We start from the raw sequence: 18,427 nt of genomic DNA, 5'->3' as shown, positions 1-18,427 counted from the left end.
TATACCTGTAACTGCACCTCAGGGGGGCAGCCACAATATAAAATGGTTTGCTGTGACTGCCAGAAATAAACCCCAAGAATAGATAACCACCTCCGTTTCCTCCTCCTCTTTCTCGGTTTTCCCTTTCTTCTTCTTTCTCCTCCTCCCTCTTCTCTTTCTCCTTCTCCTTTTTTCCTTCCCCCTTCTTCTTTCTCCTTTTCCCCTTTCTCCTCTTTCTCCCCCTCCCTCTTATCTTTCTCATTCTTCCCTTTCTCCTTTTCTCCTCCTTTTTCCCTTCTCCTTTCTTCTTCTTTCTCCTCCTCCTTCTTTCTCCTTTTTCCCTTTCTCCTTTCTTCTCTTTCTCCTGCTTCCCTTTCTCCTTCTTTCTCCTCCTTTTTCCCTTCTCCTTTCTTCTTTCTTCTTCTTTCTCCTCCTCCCTCTTCTTTTTCCTCCTTTTTCCCTTCCTCCTTCTTCTTCCTCCTTTTTCCCTTTCTCTTCCTCCCTCTTCTCTTCCTCCTTCTTCCCTTTCTCCTCCTTTTTCCCTTCTCCTTTCTTCTTCTTTCTCCTCCTCCCTCTTCTTTCTCCTTCTCCTTTTTCACTTCTTTCTCCTTTTTTCCCTTTCTCCTTTTTTCTCTTTCTCCTCCTCCCTCTTCTCTTTCTCCCTCTTCCCTTTCTCCTTCTTTCACCTTTTTCCTTTCTCCTTTCTTCTCTTCCTCCTTCTCCCTCTTCTCTTTCTCCTTCTCCCCTTTCTCCTCCTTTTTCCCTTTCTCCATTTTTCTCTTCCTCCTCCTCCTCCCCTTCTAGCACTGAAAACTACCAAGCTCAGAGAGCACCAAGGACCTCATAGTCCTCCTCCTCCTCCTCCTCCTCCAACAGCCAGATCTAATCAATCAGGGCAGGGATACTTTTAAGAACAAGCACATACCTGGATCTGCTTCAGTAGTTTGGGGATCTGTTTGCAATTTAACTTTTGACAGGCTTGCTTGTAGGCGGTGAGAACTTCTTCCACAGTCACATTCTGGGCTGGAAAGAAAGTGAGAAAGAGAGGGATGGAGAGACGCCATCGATAACGGCAAGTCCTCTTGGCTAAGCAACAGGGCCAGAGCTTCATCAGGAGCTCAAAAGCTCTGAAATGGGCACAATCTGGAGATACAAAGCCAAGGGGGGCTGCTGGGAGGACCACACTTTTTTGAGGGAAAGTAGCAGACCTTGCTTATATGTTTATTTACTACATTTTTATCCAACAAGTCAAGTGGGTGAACATACATGAATTCCTTCCTTCCTCCTATTTTTCCCCCATAATTAACAACCCTGTGAAGTGGGCAGGGCTGAGAAAAAGTGACTGGTCCAAGGTCATCCAGACGGCTTTCATGCCTAAAATGGAACTAGAACTCACTGTCTCCTGGTGATTGGCCCAATGTCACCCAGATGGCTTTTATGCCTAAAGAGGGACTAGAACTCACTGTCTCCTGGTAATTGACCCAAAGTCACTCAGCTGCCTTTCATCCCTAAAATAGAACTAGAAGTTCACTGTCTCCTGGTGATTTGCCCAAAGTCATCCAGTCAGCTTTCATGCCTAAAACGGAACTAGAACTCACTGTCTCCTGGTGATTGGCACAACATCACCCAGCCAGCTTTCATGCCTAAAACAGAACTAGAACTCAGTTTCCTGATGATTGGCCCAATGTCACCCAGGCGGCTTTCATGCCTAAAACGGAACTAGAACACACTGCCTCCTGGTGATCGGCCCAACGTCACCCAGCCGCCTTTCATGCCTAAGGCTGAACTAGAACTCACAGCCTCCTGGTTTCTAGGTCAGTACTTAAACCACCAGACCAAACTTGTCTTCTTGTGAATATAGTGCTCACAATACTTTCAAGAGATTCCCTCACCCACCCCCACCCCACCCTCTCTCTCTCTCTCTCCCCACCCTCTCCCTCCCTCATTATCTCTAGTGTCTTCCTTTCCCCCACCCCCCCACAAGAGGAAACCCTCTTTGGGCTGTTACTTATTAAGGAGAGCCCGCCTGGCATTCCTTCAAAGGTCCCCTCCAGCCTGTTTTCTGCAAGATTATGCATCACCGTGGTTTGTGATTAACTGGGAAGCCTGGCACCAGCATGTAAACCGATAAGAGCCATTAAGCACAAATATTTACCCAAAGAAAACAGGCAAGCCGACCTGAACAAGGTCCCGGAACTGCCAAAGAGACTCACAAGACGATGGGGTCAAGCCTGGGTAGGTAGGGATCTAATTACAAGGTTAGGCTCTAACCTTGATTACTGAAGCAGAGAGAGATCACCATCGGCCCCCCATGCTTGCTCGGTTCAGAAAAGGGTAACTCCACCATTAACCCCGTCGTTGGGCAGGCAAGAAGTTTCCAAAGATGGGGCTTCTCTGCACATTTTGGTTTCAATGCTGTTTATTTGCAAGCCAAGAATTCGAGTCTTATGAGGAGGGAAGTCTCTTTCGTGTAGTAGTAGTATTATTTTTTAATCAAAATCCTGCGTGGGGGGGGGGGGGAAGCCTCTGCAAACTGCTAGCTTTGCAGTTCGTGATTTGCTTCAATGAATTTGAAGCGTCTCCTAAATGGAGGATGCTGTTTTTAAGGTCAGTTCCCCAAGCCATTACGTTCAAAGTGGGAAAGGATTGCCAGGGTTAAGAAGTGGGTCATCTACGTGGCTGGAGGGCAAACAGTCTTCTAGAAAAAGGCTCTCCAAACTTGGCCACTTTTAAGACTGGTGGACTCCAGCTCCCAGAATTCCTCAGCCAGCACTGTTTGTCAACCTTGGCCACATTAAGATGTGTGAACTTCAACTCCCAGAATTCCCTAGTCAGCGGGGACGTATGTGATGCCAGCTAGACAGCCAGTTTGATGCTTCTCAACCTTGGCCACGTTAAGATGTGTGGACTTCAACTCCCAGAATTCCCCAGTCAGGGTGGATGTATGTGATGCCAGCTAGACAGCCAGTTTGATGCTTCTCAACCTTGGCCACGTTAAGATGTGTGGACTTCAACTCTCAGAATTCCCCAGCCAGCCATGCTGGCTGGGGAATTCTGGGAGTTGAAGTCCACAAGTCTTAAAAGTTGCCGAGTTTGGAGATGCCTATGGAGATTCTCAGTCGTCCAGGTCATGGTTATCCCAAAGGTGATTTTTCAAGAGTTCACTCTTCTTATCCAGAAAGTCCAGTTGGCTCTTGAAAAAGCACCTGTGGGACAATTTTGGAGAGACGGATGTTCCAGAAAGAAGAAATTGTGTTTCGGAAATGCAACGGGGCGTCCCACAGGTGGCCCTTCATCCAGCCTAGAAGAGGGGTCTCCAACCTTGGCAACTTTAAGACGCGTGGACTTCCAACTACCACAATTCCCTCATCAACTAGCCATGTATGGATTGGCTGGGGAAATCTGGGAGTTGAAGTCCACAAGTCTTAAAGTTGCCAAAGTTGGAGACCCCTGCTGTAATGCAATAGCTGATTCTTTCCAAGTGTCCAAATAATGTATAATATCAATGGCCTAGAATAGTGATGCAAACCTTTTTGGCATTGAGTACCCAAACCGGAACATGTTACATGCATGTGTGAGCATGTGCCTGGGCTGCAACACCAGAAAGCCGAAGACCAGCTAGCCGGCGTGCGCGTGCCTGTTTTTTGGCTCCTTTTTTGGCTGTTTTTTTGCCATTTTTTCAGCCATTTTCAGGGCGTTTTGTCTGACTAGCTGGCCAGGCACAATTTGTTAGCAATTAAGCAAATGACCTTTTCCAAATTAACAACACAAGGAGAGCAAATGATATGGCGATTCAGACAGCGAACGGACTTTTCCACGTAATGCAGAGCCACTGGGGTAGGACAGATTGGGGGGAGGGGGGGAATGGGGAGTGGGGAGAGAGAATCATGGTTTGAAACATTTGTGCGGGGGGGGGAACTTGGGTTAAGTGCAGTTATCCACTGAAGTGGGAAAATATGAAGAGCAACAAAGAGGATTAGGGGACTGGAGGCTAAAACATAGGAAGAACGGTTGCAGGAACTGGGTATGTCTAGTTTAATGAAAAGAAGGACCAGGGGAGACATGATAGCAGTCTTCCAATATCTCGGGGGGTTCCACAAAGAAGAGGGAGTCAAGCTATTCTCCAAAGCACCTGAGGGTAGAAGAAGAAGCAATGGGTGGAAACTAATCAAGGAGGGAAGCAACTTAGAACTGAGGAGGAATTTCCTGACAGTTAGAACAATTAATCAGTGGAACAGAAGTTCCCTCCAGAAGTTGTGAATGCCCCAACACTGGAAGTCTTTAAGATGATGTTGGACAGCCATTTGTCTGAAGTGGTGTAGGGTTTCCTGCCTAAGCAGGGGGTTGGACTAGAAGACCTCCAAGGTCTCTTCCAACTCTGCTATTGTATTGTATTGTATGTACTGTATTTTCAGCTGTTTCGCCATGGACACTATAGTACAGTCACTTAACGTTTGCAAGGTTCGTTTAGCGACCATTCCAAGTTACAATGGCATTGGAAAAAAAGCTAAATTACAACCAGTCCTCACACTTAAAACTGTCACAGAATCTCCAGTCACATGATCAAAATTCAAGTGGTTGGCAACCAGCAGGTTTTTAAACCATTGCAGTGGTGTGCGTCTGTGTCTGTGTGTGTGTTTGTGTGAGACGTGATCGCCATCATTTGTGACCTTCCCAACCGTCCTCTGACAAGCAAAATCCATTGGGGGGGGACGGGACACGATGCGGATTTGCTTGACGACCATGTGATTTCCTTAACAACCGTGGCAAAATAAAATAAATAAAGAGGTTGTAAAATCGGGCACCCCTCAGTTAACAACCGCCTAGGTTAGCAACGGATCTCTATTGTCATAAGCTGAGGACTGCCAGCCTATCGGCTCTCCCTGTGGCTTCGTATATTTTTAGGCTCCTGAGAATTACAGACTAAAGCAAGGGTTTAATCACCCTCATTAAGTTCTGAAAATACCGCAGTCTTTAAACACACCTTTCTTGCAAGAGACGCACCTACAATTAAACAAAGAACACAGCATACTTTTAAAAACCGGAGGCTTAAATTTAGGCCAATATAATAATAAAAATAATGCACAGATGTAGATTTCTCCAAAACCTTCTAAGCGGAAAAGATAGATTTCTCCTGTTTACGCATACCAGCTTTGCCCAAGAAATTCCCTTCCAACGTACCAGGAAGCTTTTATTATTATTATTATTACTGTTATGTACTTTGGCAATCTATGTATAATCTAACCTTTCTCCTGGGGAGATATATATATATAATATGTAGTTATAATCTATTTAATATAATTATATTATAATATATATAATATGTAGATGGTTGTCACTGCTGCTTGTTCCAACCCTGGTTGTGGGAATCCAGACATAGTAATTGGGTAAATCGTGGCTCATGATCTTGCCTTGTTTAAAGCAAGCCACAATGGTTTGTAATTCATGGTTTCTTACAAAAGTAGACCACATCTGTCAGTCTGGATGACACACCTGGCTTTGTATGGCACCTAAGGGACGGTCTCTAGAAGCGATGGGGCCAAGGATAATTTGGGGAACCTTTGTTGACCCTTCGCGTGGCCAAAATATCCCTGCAAAATGAAAGCAAGGCCAACATTTTAAAAAGCAGAATTCTGCAGGGCCCCGATAGCCGAAGAACAGACGATGGCTTGCACCCTTCCCACTGCAATTCCTAGCTCCTGGTACAGTGAGCTAACACTGGTAATGTTGGATTTTTCCCTCTTACCAGAGGGAGCCCCCTTGTGGAGTACCGTGAAGCCGTTACCATAGCAACTCCACTGCGCTGCACAGTAGAAGCCATTTTACCACAGTACAGTAGAAGCCATTTGAAGACACAACAGGCTGTATCGTAACAGAACACACACCGACAGGTGTTAGGGATGTCTTAAACCCCCCCCCCCAATATTTGTTTCTAGAGAGTAAGTCATCGGTGTCAGTGTACCAAGCTTGGCTGAAATCGCTAGATTTATGGAAGAGGAAGATAGATATCTCTTTGCAGCACTCAACCATTTTGAAAATCTTTTGAAAATATTTCCAAGACTTTATCAATGACTCAATGCGTTTATTCACTGGGAAAGGGTACCATATATTTGATGGATCTTATTCCATGTTGTTCCAGTCGTGGATAGGAAGCTGGGCGGGAGCCAAAAAGGCAGGTCCCATTACTGTAGCTACCTGTACCTGGCAAGCAGCCCAGATCAGGTTAGCCACACAAAGCCCATACTCAGGTTCAGATGTACGAAATAGGATACAGCTCGTACTCTTCCTCCCACACGCACCAGGATTTCAAACCTTGCCGTATTTCTTTTTTTTTTAATGTCTGAAGAGAACAAATTTCCTCAGGAGGAAAGCGATGGCAAATCTAGACAGCAGACTAAAAAGCAGAGACATCACCCTGCCAACAAAAGTGCGTCTAGTCAAGGGGATGGTTTTCCCAGTTGCAATGGATGGCTGTGAAGGTTGGACCATAAGAAAGGCTGAGCGCCAAAGAATGGAGGCCTTTGAACTCTGGTGCTGGAGAAGACTCCTGCATTGAGTCCCTTGGACTGCAAGGCCATCCAACCGGTCAGTCCTAGAGGAGATCAACCCTGACTGCTCTTTAGAAGGCCAGATTCTGAAGAGGAAACTCAAAGACTTTGGCCACCTAATGAGAAGGAAGGAGGACGCCCTGGAGAAGAGCCTCATGCTGGGAACGATGGAGGGCAGAAGAAGAAAGGGACGACAGAGAAGGAGGTGGCTGGATGGAATCACCGAAGCAGTTGGCAGGAGATTAAATGGACCCCAGAGGATAGTAGAGGACAGGAAGGCCATGGGGTCGTGATGGGTTGGACACGACTTCGCAACTAACAACAACAGCAACAGGGGATAGCAAGTTTATTTTCACAATGTTATTGTGATCTTGGAGAAGAAGAAAAAGCAGGATCTCAGATCCTGCCTCTCTTTCCCCCGAGGAATTACGAAAGAAAGGAGCAGATAGATTCCAGGGGGAAAGCTGGACCCAGAGGCTGGGTGTTGTTTGTTTGTGTGTGTGTGTGTGTTTGTGTGTGTGTTTTGCAAACTACTTTACAGAAGTAGAGCTGCCACCATCATGATAAAGTCGGACACGATGAGTCAGACACGACTTTGCAACTAACAACAAAAGCTTCCGGGAAAAGGCTGTGGGCCTTGGGAGCAGGAATGCTGAGGAGAATAAAACAGGAGAGGTGGGGGGGAGATCGAAAGAGGTTATGCAAGGGTGGGTGCCAGGGAAGGCGAAAAGGTGTGCCATGCCTTGAGGCGGAAAAGCAAAACAAACACAAAGAAAAGCTAACCTTGGAGGCTTCCTGGTAAATGTGTGTGTGTGGGGGTGGAATTCAACTTCAATATGCATAGCAATAGCAATAGCAGTTAGACTTATATACCGCTTCATAGGGCTTCCAGCCCTCTCTAAGCGGTTTACAGAGTCAGCATATTGCCCCCAACAATCCGGGTCCTCATTTTACCCACCTCGGAAGGATGGAAGGCTGAGTCAACCTTGAGCCGGTGAGATTTGAACCGCCGAACTGCAGAACTAGCGGTCAGCTGAAGTGGCCTGCAGTACTGCACCCTAACCACTGCGCCACCTCGGCTCTGCATGCGGTCTCCGACTTACAACCACAATCGACAAAATTTCTGTTGTTAAGCGAGACATTTGTTGTGGGTTTTGCCCCCATTTTACGACCTTCCTCGCCACCGTTGCTAAGTGAATCACTGAGGCTGATTAGTTAGCAACGTATTTGTTGAGTGAATCTGGCTTCCCCATTGACTTGGCTTGTCGGAAGGTCGCAAAAGGGGATCTCCTGGACGCTGCAACCGTCGTAAGTAGGAACCAGTTGCCAATTTTGGTCACGTGACCCCGGGGATCCTGAAATAGTCATAAGTGTGAAAGAATGGTAGCAAGACGTTTTTTTCCCAGTGTCGCTAACTTTTGAATGTTCACTAAACAAAGTGTTGTAAGTTGAGGACTGCCTGTACCATGGGTCTCAACCAGCTATGAGAAAAATGCTCCCATTAAGTTAACTAAACAATTTTTCACTTAGCAACGTAAATACTGGGGTCAATCTTGGTCGTAGGTCGAGGACTACCTGTGGCATCATTTCTCTTCCTAGAGAGGCAAGAAATTCATAAAACTGCCATTAAAAAAGCAGCCAGCAAGAAAGAAAAAATGCAAACAGGGCCACAAACCACTTTAATTGCAAAATCCTTCTTAAGTCAGGGAACTCAGTTTGTTGTCGCCCTTGGGGTGTTTACCCACAGACTTAGCTTTTCCCACTTGGGCAAAAAAAACAAACACACACACACACCTTGTTCCTGCCCAAGGCCAACAGGTTTTCCATCTGGGATTTCAGCCAAGAGTCGCGACTCAGAGTTAACCCTTTCTCAGGGAAAATCAACTGTGTTTTCATACATCTAACACGGTTCCCTTTTTCACCTTCAATCAGTATCGCCAGGCTGCTAGTGAATTAAAAGTGGGATTGGTCATTCAATCTTAATATTGCAATCCTAAAATCACCCCAGGCAAATCAAACTATAGAGAGCCAATTTGGTTTAGTGGTTAAGGCGCCAGGCTAGAAAACAGGAGACTGTGAGTTCTAGTCCTGCCTTAGGCATGAAAGCTGACTGGGTGACTTTGGGCCAATCATCAGGAGACTCTGCATTCTAGTCCCGCTTTAGGCATGATAGCTGACTTTGGGCCAATCATCAAGAAACTCTGCATTCTAGCCCCGCCTTAGGCATGATAGCTGACTTTGGACCAATCATCAGGAGACTCTGCATTCTAGTCCCGCCTTAGGCATGATAGCTGACTTTGAACCAATCATCAGGAGACTCTGCATTCTAGTCCCGCCTTAGGCATGATAGCTGACTTTGGGCCAATCATCAGGAGACTCTGCATTCTAGTCCCGCCTTAGGCATGATAGCTGACTTTGAACCAATCATCAGGAGACTCTGCATTCTAGTCCCACCTTAGGCATGCTGACTTTGGACCAATCATCAGGAGACTCTGCATTCTAGTCCCGCCTTAGGCATGATAGCTGACTTTGAACCAATCATCAGGAGACTCTGCATTCTAGTCCCACCTTAGGCATGCTGACTTTGGGCCAATCATCAAGAGACTCTGCATTCTAGTCCCGCCTTAGGCATGATAGCTGGCTGGGTAATCACTCTTTCCCAGCTCAACCAACCTCACAGGGTTGTTGTGGTGGGAAAATAGGAGGAGGAAGGAGTTTTAAGTACGATTGCTGCCTTGAGTTATTTATATAATAAAGGCAGGATAAAACAAATGTAAAATTTAAAAAGTTTTAAGAAGTCATTTCCTCAATTTTGGGAGTCACTCCATCGTACAATTCCCAATCTCTCCAAAGGAGAAGCCGCAGTGCATTGGGTTCCATTTGAGACCCAAAAGGGTTGCGGCAATCTTTTAAAACTACCCACTTCCACACTGCGCATGCATGCAAAGACAGACACCTGCCGAAAAACCTCAAAATGTTGCTTGGCCAAGCCCACAGGCTCCACAGGTCCTCTGAGTTGAACAAGTGGGGAACCGCTTGCTTACACATAAGGCTTCCCAGGGAAATCATAAACTGTCATGAGCAGACATGACTCAGCGGTGGGATTTTATTTTTATTTTTTGGCAAAGTCTCCACTGGATGGGGGGGGGGGGAAATAAATAAATAACGGCAAGCCTTCAGCCCCAGCCAAGGGTGATCCAAGCCACAACATGACACACAGACAGTGCACAATTACCCGGCACAAGCAGCCTTAAATCACGGAGGGTGGAAGAGCAGAGCTGGGGCTTCCAAAATAACCCTCCTTTCTTCTCCAGAAATGCTAACTTTAGCTTGGCAACAGAAGGAGAAAAGTTCGGACTCAACTTTAGATTCCCGAAGTAAAGGGGGGGGGGGGGAGCTCCTGCTTCCTGGCCTTGTAAAACCAACTGCAGCCTCCAAGTTCCTAGAGAGATTTGCCAATATTGCAGGGAAGACGGACAAAGAGAATCCGCATAGGGAGTGGCTATTTTCCCCCTGACCTCTGTGGCCTCCTTTTGCAGGTGAGAAGCTGAGCTTCTGTCCACTCATCCCACACTCCGCCTTGCTCAAAGACCAAAGAGGATTCTAGATTTCTGCTAAAATAGCAATAGCAATAGCAATAGCGGTTAGACTTATATACCGCTTCATAGGGCTTTCAGCCCTCTCTAAGTGGTTTACAGAGTCAGCATATTGCCCCCAACAACAATCCGGGTCCTCATTTTACCCACCTCGGAAGGATGGAAGGCTGAGTCAACCTTGAGCCGGTGAGATTTGAACCACTGAACTGCAGATAACAGTCAGCTGAAGTGGCCTGCAGTACTGCACCCTAACCACTGCGCCACCTCGGCTCTATGACCCTCTAAAACAGGGGTCTCCAATCTTGGCAACTTTAAAGACTTTGTGGACGTCAACTCCCAGAATTCCCTCAGCCAAAGCTGAGTATGCATGGTTGACTGGGGAATTCTGGGAGTTGAAGTCCACAAGTCTTAAAGTTGCCAAGCTTGGAGACCCCCTGTGCAGCTAAAATGTTCCAGTTCTGTCCTGGGATGATAACGCTCACCTATCCCAGCTCATAGGTTACGGTAGCGTTTCTCATGGCAACTTCAAGACCTGTGGACTTCAACTCCCAGAATTCCCCAGCCTGCATTCTTAGGTGGCGGAGGAATTCTGGGTGTTGAAGTCCACAGGACTTAAAGGGGCAAGGTTGAAAAACACTGGTCTACTGTGATCTGGTTGAAGGTGGGCTAAATCCTTTCTTTCTTTCCTTCTTTTTCTTTCTCTCTCTCTTTCTCTTCTTTTCTCAATCTTTTTCTTTGTCTCTCTCTTTCCTCTTTCTTTCTCTTGCTTTCTTCTCTTTCTCTCTCTCTCTCCTCCCTCCCCCTTTCTTTCTCTTTCTCTCTCTCTCTCTTTCTCCTTCCCTTTGTCTCTCTCAGCAGTATGACACTCCCACACAGGAAATAATTAAAAAGGAAAAAAAGCCACGTTTGCCAACAGACAATACTTGCTCCGATACTTATTATCAGTCAAAAGTGGCTTCGGAGTCCATAAAATTGACTCTTTCTAGCTCTACACAAAAATCCAATTTCACGGCTATTCTCAAATGATGGGCCTCCCAACAGAGCCATAATCTCCGTTTTTTATTACGGCAAATCAATTCCTTGACACTGAACCTGCCTGCTGGAGAAAAACAGATTATCGTAGCCACGGGGAGGTGAGGGAACCAAAAGCTGGGCTGGAACATCATAGCTAGTCCTCAGTACCTAACCACGGTTTGTCAAATGAGCCACTTAAGCTTCGCATATTGAAGGTAACGTCGCGTATCGTGCCAAACCATAAACTACGGTTTTGCAAGACGCGACGATCCTGTACGCCTGATAAGTTAAAACGCCTTGTGTAAACCTGGCCACTGACTTTCCCTCTCTGCTGCTTTTTCCTTCGGGTTCCAAAGGCCCGAATCCATTTCAGTCGCTGCTGTTAAACCAGTGGTTTAAAAGCTGAAGTCTGCTGTTTGTTAGAACGGCTAACATTAGACGGAGGAGCGGGGCGTTGTGGGCGTTGTTTATGCTTTGCAACCACAGTAGCAAAGTCCAGATTTAATGCAGCCGCCGACATACGATAGCCGCCTCCTCTATCAACTCACCAAGTACGCCCAGTATCGATTTAGTAGTCAAACGTGGCAGGGGGAAAAAAAAACGCCACACCGGTAAAGGAGCCGACTCTATTTTTCTAGCAGCTCTTGACAGGCGTGGAGGGAAAAAAAAGAGGCACCCGGACATTATAATCCTCGACTTACAACCACAACCGAGGTTACAATGGCACCCTTAGGGCCGTTGCCAGCATTCCCCGACGGTCACGGAGATTTACACCGGGGGGTGCTTAACAACTGGCTCACAGGTTTTGCAGTGCCTGTGATATCCGCTTTTGTGCTAAGCAAAGTCAATGGGAAGAACCAGATTCACTTAACAATAGTGTCACGGATTTAAGAACTGCAGGGATCCACTTGACGATGCAGGAAAGGGTCGTAAAACAGAGCAAAATTCACTTAACAGGTGTCTCAAAGCAAAAAGGCGAGGCGCTTCTGTGGTGGTAGACTGAGACCCACCTATAACGGGAGCTCACCCCCGTCGCACAGCACTTGGCTCTCGAACCCCTGGGAAGCTGAGCAGCCCCAGGGCCTTTAACCATTGAGCTGCCGTGCCCCGTGACCAAACCATACTGGGAGAGAAACCCCCCCTGCCTTGCTTGCCTGTGGGCGATGCAGCCAGTCCGGGGGCCCAGGCTGCCTGGCAGGAGAGGGAATGACTCTGACTCATGAGTTGTTGGACAGGCCAGCAAAAGGCCTAAGAAGGAAAGCGTTTGATTCCTCTTGTCATCCGCCATTTGCATCCTGTGCCAGGAACGTTCAGCATTCAACCCCTCCCTCTGCACTGAAACAACTCAAGGGCGTGGCAGGGAGAGCAGGGGAGAAAAAAACCTCTCCCTTTAGCATGATGGTGGCAGCTCTACTTCTGTAGTTTGCAAAACACACACAAACACACACACACAAACAACCCCCAGCCTCTGGGTCCAGCTTTCCCCCTGGCATCTATCTGCTCCTTTCTTTCGTAATTCCTCAGGGGAAAGAGAGGCAGGATCTGAGATCCTGCTTTTTCTTCTTCTCCAAGATCACAATAACATTGTGAAAATAAACTTCCTATCCTGTTGTTGTTGTTAGTTGCAAAGTCGTGTCCAACCCATCGTGACTCCATGGCCTTCCTGTCCTCTACCATCCTCTGGAGTCCATTTAAGCTCACGCCGACTGCTTCAGTGACTCCATTCAGCCACCTCATTCTCTGCCATCCCTTCTTCTTTTGCCCTCCATCGTTCCCAGCATGAGGCTCTTCTCCAGTGAGTCCTTCCTTCTCATTAGGTGGCCAAAGTCTTTGAGTTTCCTCTTCAGGGTCTGGCCTTCTAAAGAGCAGTCAGGGTTGATCTCCTCTAGGACCGACCGGTTGGATGGCCTTGCAGCCCAAGGGACTCAATGCAGGAGTCTTCTCCAGCACCAGAGTTCAAAGGCCTCCATTCTTTGGCGCTCAGCCTTCCTTATGGTCCAACTTCCACAGCCATCCATTGCAACTGGGAAAACCCTATATGCACTTTTGTTGGCAGGGTGATGTCTCTGCTTTTTAGTCTGCTGTCTAGATTTGCCATCGCTTTCCTTCCCCAGGAGCAAGCCTCTTTTAATTTCTTGGCTGCAGTCCCCCATCTGCGGTGATCTTGGAGCCCAGGGAAACCCCATGGACAGTACGAAAAGGCTGTTCCCTGTGTCGTACGTAAAGCAGGGTTTTCTCAACTTTGGTGACTTTAAGGCGGGGTGGACTTCAACTCCCAGAATTCCTGGCTGTGGAATTCTGGGAGTTGGAAGTCCACCCATCTTAAAGCCACCAAGGTTGAGAAACAGTGGTGTGTGTATATATACAGCTGAGGTGGCGCAGTGGTTAAATGCAGCACTGCAGGCTACTTCAGCTGACTGCAGTTCTGCAGTTCGCCGGTTCAAATCTCACCGGCTCAAGGTTGACTCAGCCTTCCATCCTTCCGAGGTGGGTAAAATGAGGATCTGGATTGTTGTTGGGGGGCGATATGCTGACTCTGTAAACCGCTTAGAGAGGGCTGAAAGCCCTATGAAGCGGTATATAAGTCTAACTGCTATTGCTATTTAAATCCCTCTTGCAGATTTCCTTGTATTGCAGCCGTGGTCTCTCCGGCTAACCCTTATTCCATTGCCACAGCTAAGGTGAAGCGCGCCCATCGACCTGAGTGACGTTGAGTTGGCCATGCCCACCCAGTCACATGACCATTGGGCCCTGCCTACCCAGCTGGTCATTAGGGCAAGAGAGAACCGGTCGTTCAACTGTTTGAATCCCACCACTGGGTGGCGCCCGCCTGCGCATCCGCATTCCGCGTTTTCGGAGGACTGCAGTTCGATTCCTAGGCCTGGGGCTGCAAATGGGAAGAGCTCCTTTGGCAAAAGGAATCGCAACCAGACAGAGGTACTTTCCCAGCTTACGCAGATGGCTTGAGGTCTGTCTTTGGTAAATTAAAAAGAAAAGGAAACCCAACCAGCAGCATTGGAGCTAAGGAAATTTGAGTCTCTCTCCCCCCACCCCCACCCCCTTATGTGATTCATCCTCAAAGGGTCTCTCTAGTCGCCAGAGCCATCTGGTCTCTAGGATTACTCTACGAGTGTGTCTCAAACCCAGTTCCTTTTTTTTTTTTTTAAAGTCTGGCTCTCCTTATTACCATCTGGGCACCAAACCAATTGTCTTCCGCGGCAGGTAAACGCTAAACTTTTTTAAACAGTCATGGCCAGAGAATCCCAGTGTTATCTTCCGCCTCCAGGAGAGAAGAAGGCGGTTTCAACATGTTCCTACTCGGTTATTTTAGGCTTATCAACAGCCCTGGAGCTGGTCTCCTGTGTTAAATAAGAATCCCTTTGGGGAGAACAGATAACATCCTATAAATAGCAAGGTAGACAGGCCTTTGTCCCTGCTCCCTGCTTCTCTATTTTCGGGGAAGTGTTGTTGATTTGTTATATAATTCATTTCACGGGGGGGGGGGGGGTTGCATGTTTTGTGGGATCTGGGTTTATGTTTTTCCAAAACACAGGTGTCCTGCTATTTTTATTATTATTATTATTATTTGCACATCCGATGTTTCTCAAATATGGAATATTGGAAGGCAGGTTGTCTTAAAAGGAGAGACAGCTAAAGAGCTCAGATCTTCTGGTCTAAAATTGGCTATAAATTAGGTTACAGCCACTTTGGTCTAATGGCAAAGGCATCAGCCTAGAAAGCTAGGGGATTGTGAGTTCTAGTCCTGCCTTAGACATGAAAGCCAACTGAGCGACTTTGGTCCAGTCACTCTCTCAGCCCGGTCTACCTCACAGGGTTGTTTTTCTGAGGAAAAGAGGAAAGTGTGGATATATTTGCCACCTTATTTGTAAAAATAATAAAGACCATAAAGGTAAAGGCTCCCCTCGCACGTATGTGCTACTCGTTCCCAAATCTGGGGGGGGGGGGGCAGTGTTCATCTCTATTGCAAAGCCGAAGAGCCATCGCTGTCCGAAGACATCTCTGTGGTCATGTGGCTGGGATGATTAAATACCGAAGGCCCACGGAACGCTGTTACCTTCCCACCAAAGGTGGTTCCTATTTTTCTACTTGCATTTTTTAAACATGCTTTCAAACTGCTAGGTTGGCAGAAGCTGAGACAAGTCACGGGAGCTCACTCTGTTATACAGCACTAGGGATTCGAAACCACCAAACTGCCGACCTTTCTGATCGACAAGCTCAGCGTCTTAGCCACTGAGCCACGGCATCCCTATAATAATAAAGACCACACAAATACATGAGCAGCAGCAACTCTTATCCGATGCCATTTCCCAAGCTCCACCTTCTTTTTTAAACACCAATATTTATTATTTATTTATTAATTAGACTTATATACCGCTTCATAGGGCTTTATAGGGCTTTCACAAAGCGTCCAACAATACATACACATTTCTATAGTTCACCTGGGAAAAACTTGCAATACCCATAATCCCCTTTCAGAAGATAGTCTGATATGCTATGAAAAGGCTAAAGATATTAAGATATTGATATTAAGAAGGTACTTGGGTCTTAAAGAGAGTTACCACAGGATAGTGTTAATTCTTTCTGAACCAATTAGTGCTTTTACGTAACAAAACGTTACAATCAGGAGCATGTTTATCCATAACAAACAATGTATGCCTCCAATATATGGATACTGCAGCATTCACATTACACATTATTTGGAGACTTGGAAAGTAATCAGCTATGCTATTGCGTACAGCAGGGGGTTCTCCAATTTTGGAAGCTTTAGGACTTCTGGACTTCAACTCCCAGAATTCCCATGCATGGCTGGACTGGGGAATTCTGGGAGTTGAAGTCCACAAGTCTTAAAGTTGTCAAAGTTGGTGACCCCGGCGTACAAACCTCCTGCCACTTCAAGAAAGTTAGTTCATTAGGCAGGCTAATGAAATAAAGCTGTAGAAACTCCAAAGAGTGAAGAATTTCTACGTGCAAACAAGCCGTGCATATAAGAGGAACTACAGCAGAGTCCGATCGGATGCCATCTACTGACTTCAATAAACCTTGATGTTAACCTACCACGTGGTTCTTCAAAGGCAGGCTGCCACAGACATGTACATAGTACAAAAATCGTACACTTATGTGGTTTCATCTAAAGCAGGGATTCCCAACCTTCTTTTGGCCATCCCCCCACCCCCGGTGACATATAATTCTTACATTATTCCAAAAGTGAACTCTACTCATGCAGAGAAAGCCTAAAAGGCCATTAAACGTGGGTTTAAACAAGGTTAAAAATCAAATTGCCCCCCCCCCTGTGGGGAGTGGGTCCCACGTTGGGAACCCCTGATCTAAAGCCATGACAGTAGCTTCATCTACCGCATCTGCTTCAGAGAGCTCTGGATATGCACTGCAAACAATACATACCAGCATTACATATCCCTGGTGATAGAGATGAAAAGATGGCTAGGTAGGACTGAGGAGGAGAGAAGCAAAAGGGAAAAGAGGGAAAAGAGGGGGGGGTGGAGGAAGAGGAGGAACATTCTCAGCGCTAGAAAGGTGGGGAGTTGGAGAAGGGGGAGGAAGAGGAGGTGGTGGTGGTGGTGAAGGAGGAGAATATTCTGAACCTGCTTCCCACAACCCAACTCTCCTAGGTCCTAGCTATCTATAGGTTAAAGAAGGCAACACTAAGGTGCTTATAGGATTACTAGTTAGCTGATAGGAAGAAAAGATCTGCATTTTCAGAAATCTGCAGTGGATGTGCATTCCTGGTGCCGAAAAAAAAAGTCTGTGAATTCAAGCTAACTTCCCAAATGTTCATTTATCTCAAGACAAAGAATTCAGTGAACCTGACCAAAAATATTTCCATACTGTACTCCAAATTGCCTCAGGGCATGCTAATGCTGCAAGTAAAGAATCAGCCGAAGCACCAGCCCAGAAATTCCTCAAAACATCGCAGAGAAATGTAGAAAAGTCAACATTACCCTTACACACACGAGAACTTTAGAGGTTTCCGAAAGAGAAAAACATCTTGTGATTTTTGACAGAGATCAAGTGCTTCCAATGCAAAGGGAAAGTACATTATTGTTCTACACAACGGTTCTGTAAAATTTGCATTCAAGGACCTGGCCCAAAACAACAACAACAACAAAATGCGATCTTTTTATAAAATTCATTTAGGCAGCCTGAAATAAATCTCGTTTTGCAACGTTACACTTCCAAAATAGTTGTTAATGCACTCTCGACTACCTGCGTTATCAGTTGTGTTGAGAACCCAATGAAAATGGGAAAAAATAGAAATTATTACTAATTCTAATAGAGTATGCATCATCATTAGGACTGGAACATTTTTTTAAACCCCCCAGGATATTTGCATCAAGCCAGCACTCCACAACTTCTCCACTTCTATTCACCTTATTGGACAGTACAGGATTCACTCCTGGGACATTTTAAACCCCAAAAAAATTCCAGACATCAACGTCAAACTGCTTTCAATAGGATTTCTAGAAAAGCTATATGGCTACACCCAAGAGGTTAACAAGAGTTAAGCAGATCTCAAAGGATGTTCTACCTTTTAAGAAAAGTGGTATTACCTCAATAAAAATACCATAGACTGTTTAATGGAGCTTTCTACAGTTACAGGTAATCCTCAACTCATCACCACAATTGATCCCAGAATTTCTGTTGCTAAGTGAGATAGTTGAGTTTGGCGCTATTTTAGGACTTTTCTTGTTAAGTGAATCGCTGCAGTTGTTAGGTTAGTGACACGGTTGTTAAGTGAATCTGGCTTCCCCATTGACTTGGCTTGTCAGATGTTCGCAAAAGGTGATCACATGACCCTATGACACGGCAACCGTCATAAATATGAGTCGGTTGCTAGACGTCTAAATTTTGATCACGTAACCATGGGGATGTTGCAGTGGTCGTAAGTGTGAAAAATGGTCACTTTTTTCCAGTGCATTTTGTAACTTCAAACAGGAGCTGTTGTAAATTGAGGACTACCTGTTTAATCTATATAGAAATTATAAAAAAAGATAGGCAGGAAGAACAATGCCAACTGGAACAACATAAGATCATGTGATCATATTGTCCAACCGCACTGTATTTCCATAAGCTGTGGATTCACCGTTCCCACTCTTAAATCATTCATAGGCAATTCTTTTGCTAAGTTATTGAGACATCACTCTCTCTTACACACACACACCCCAAACTGGGTCTTCTTAAAACATTAATGCAGCACTGTTTTTATTATTACAATCTCAAAAATCTGAGTGCATGACAACCAAGAGGTTCTGC

The 18,427-nt window shown here is 46.0% G+C and overlaps 1 protein-coding gene across 2 annotated transcripts in view; it reads right to left on the bottom strand.

Moving 5' to 3' along the window:
• Window positions 1–18,427, bottom strand: part of PPP1R37 (protein phosphatase 1 regulatory subunit 37) — a 46,020-nt gene that overhangs the window by 23,394 nt on the left and 4,199 nt on the right. For both annotated transcript variants that reach the window (XM_087727873.1, XM_087727872.1), the window contains one exon: window positions 905–1,002. In XM_087727873.1, the coding sequence (XP_087583999.1) occupies window positions 905–1,002 (98 nt within the window). The remainder of the gene's footprint in view (window positions 1–904; window positions 1,003–18,427) is intronic.

Source organism: Thamnophis sirtalis, unplaced genomic scaffold (genome assembly GCF_051295495.1).
Source record: "Thamnophis sirtalis isolate CommonGarterSnake01/CBP01778 unplaced genomic scaffold, rThaSir2_p1.2 scaffold_13, whole genome shotgun sequence".
NCBI lineage: Eukaryota > Metazoa > Chordata > Lepidosauria > Squamata > Natricidae > Thamnophis > Thamnophis sirtalis.
This window is presented reverse-complemented; position numbering and strand designations above follow the sequence as displayed.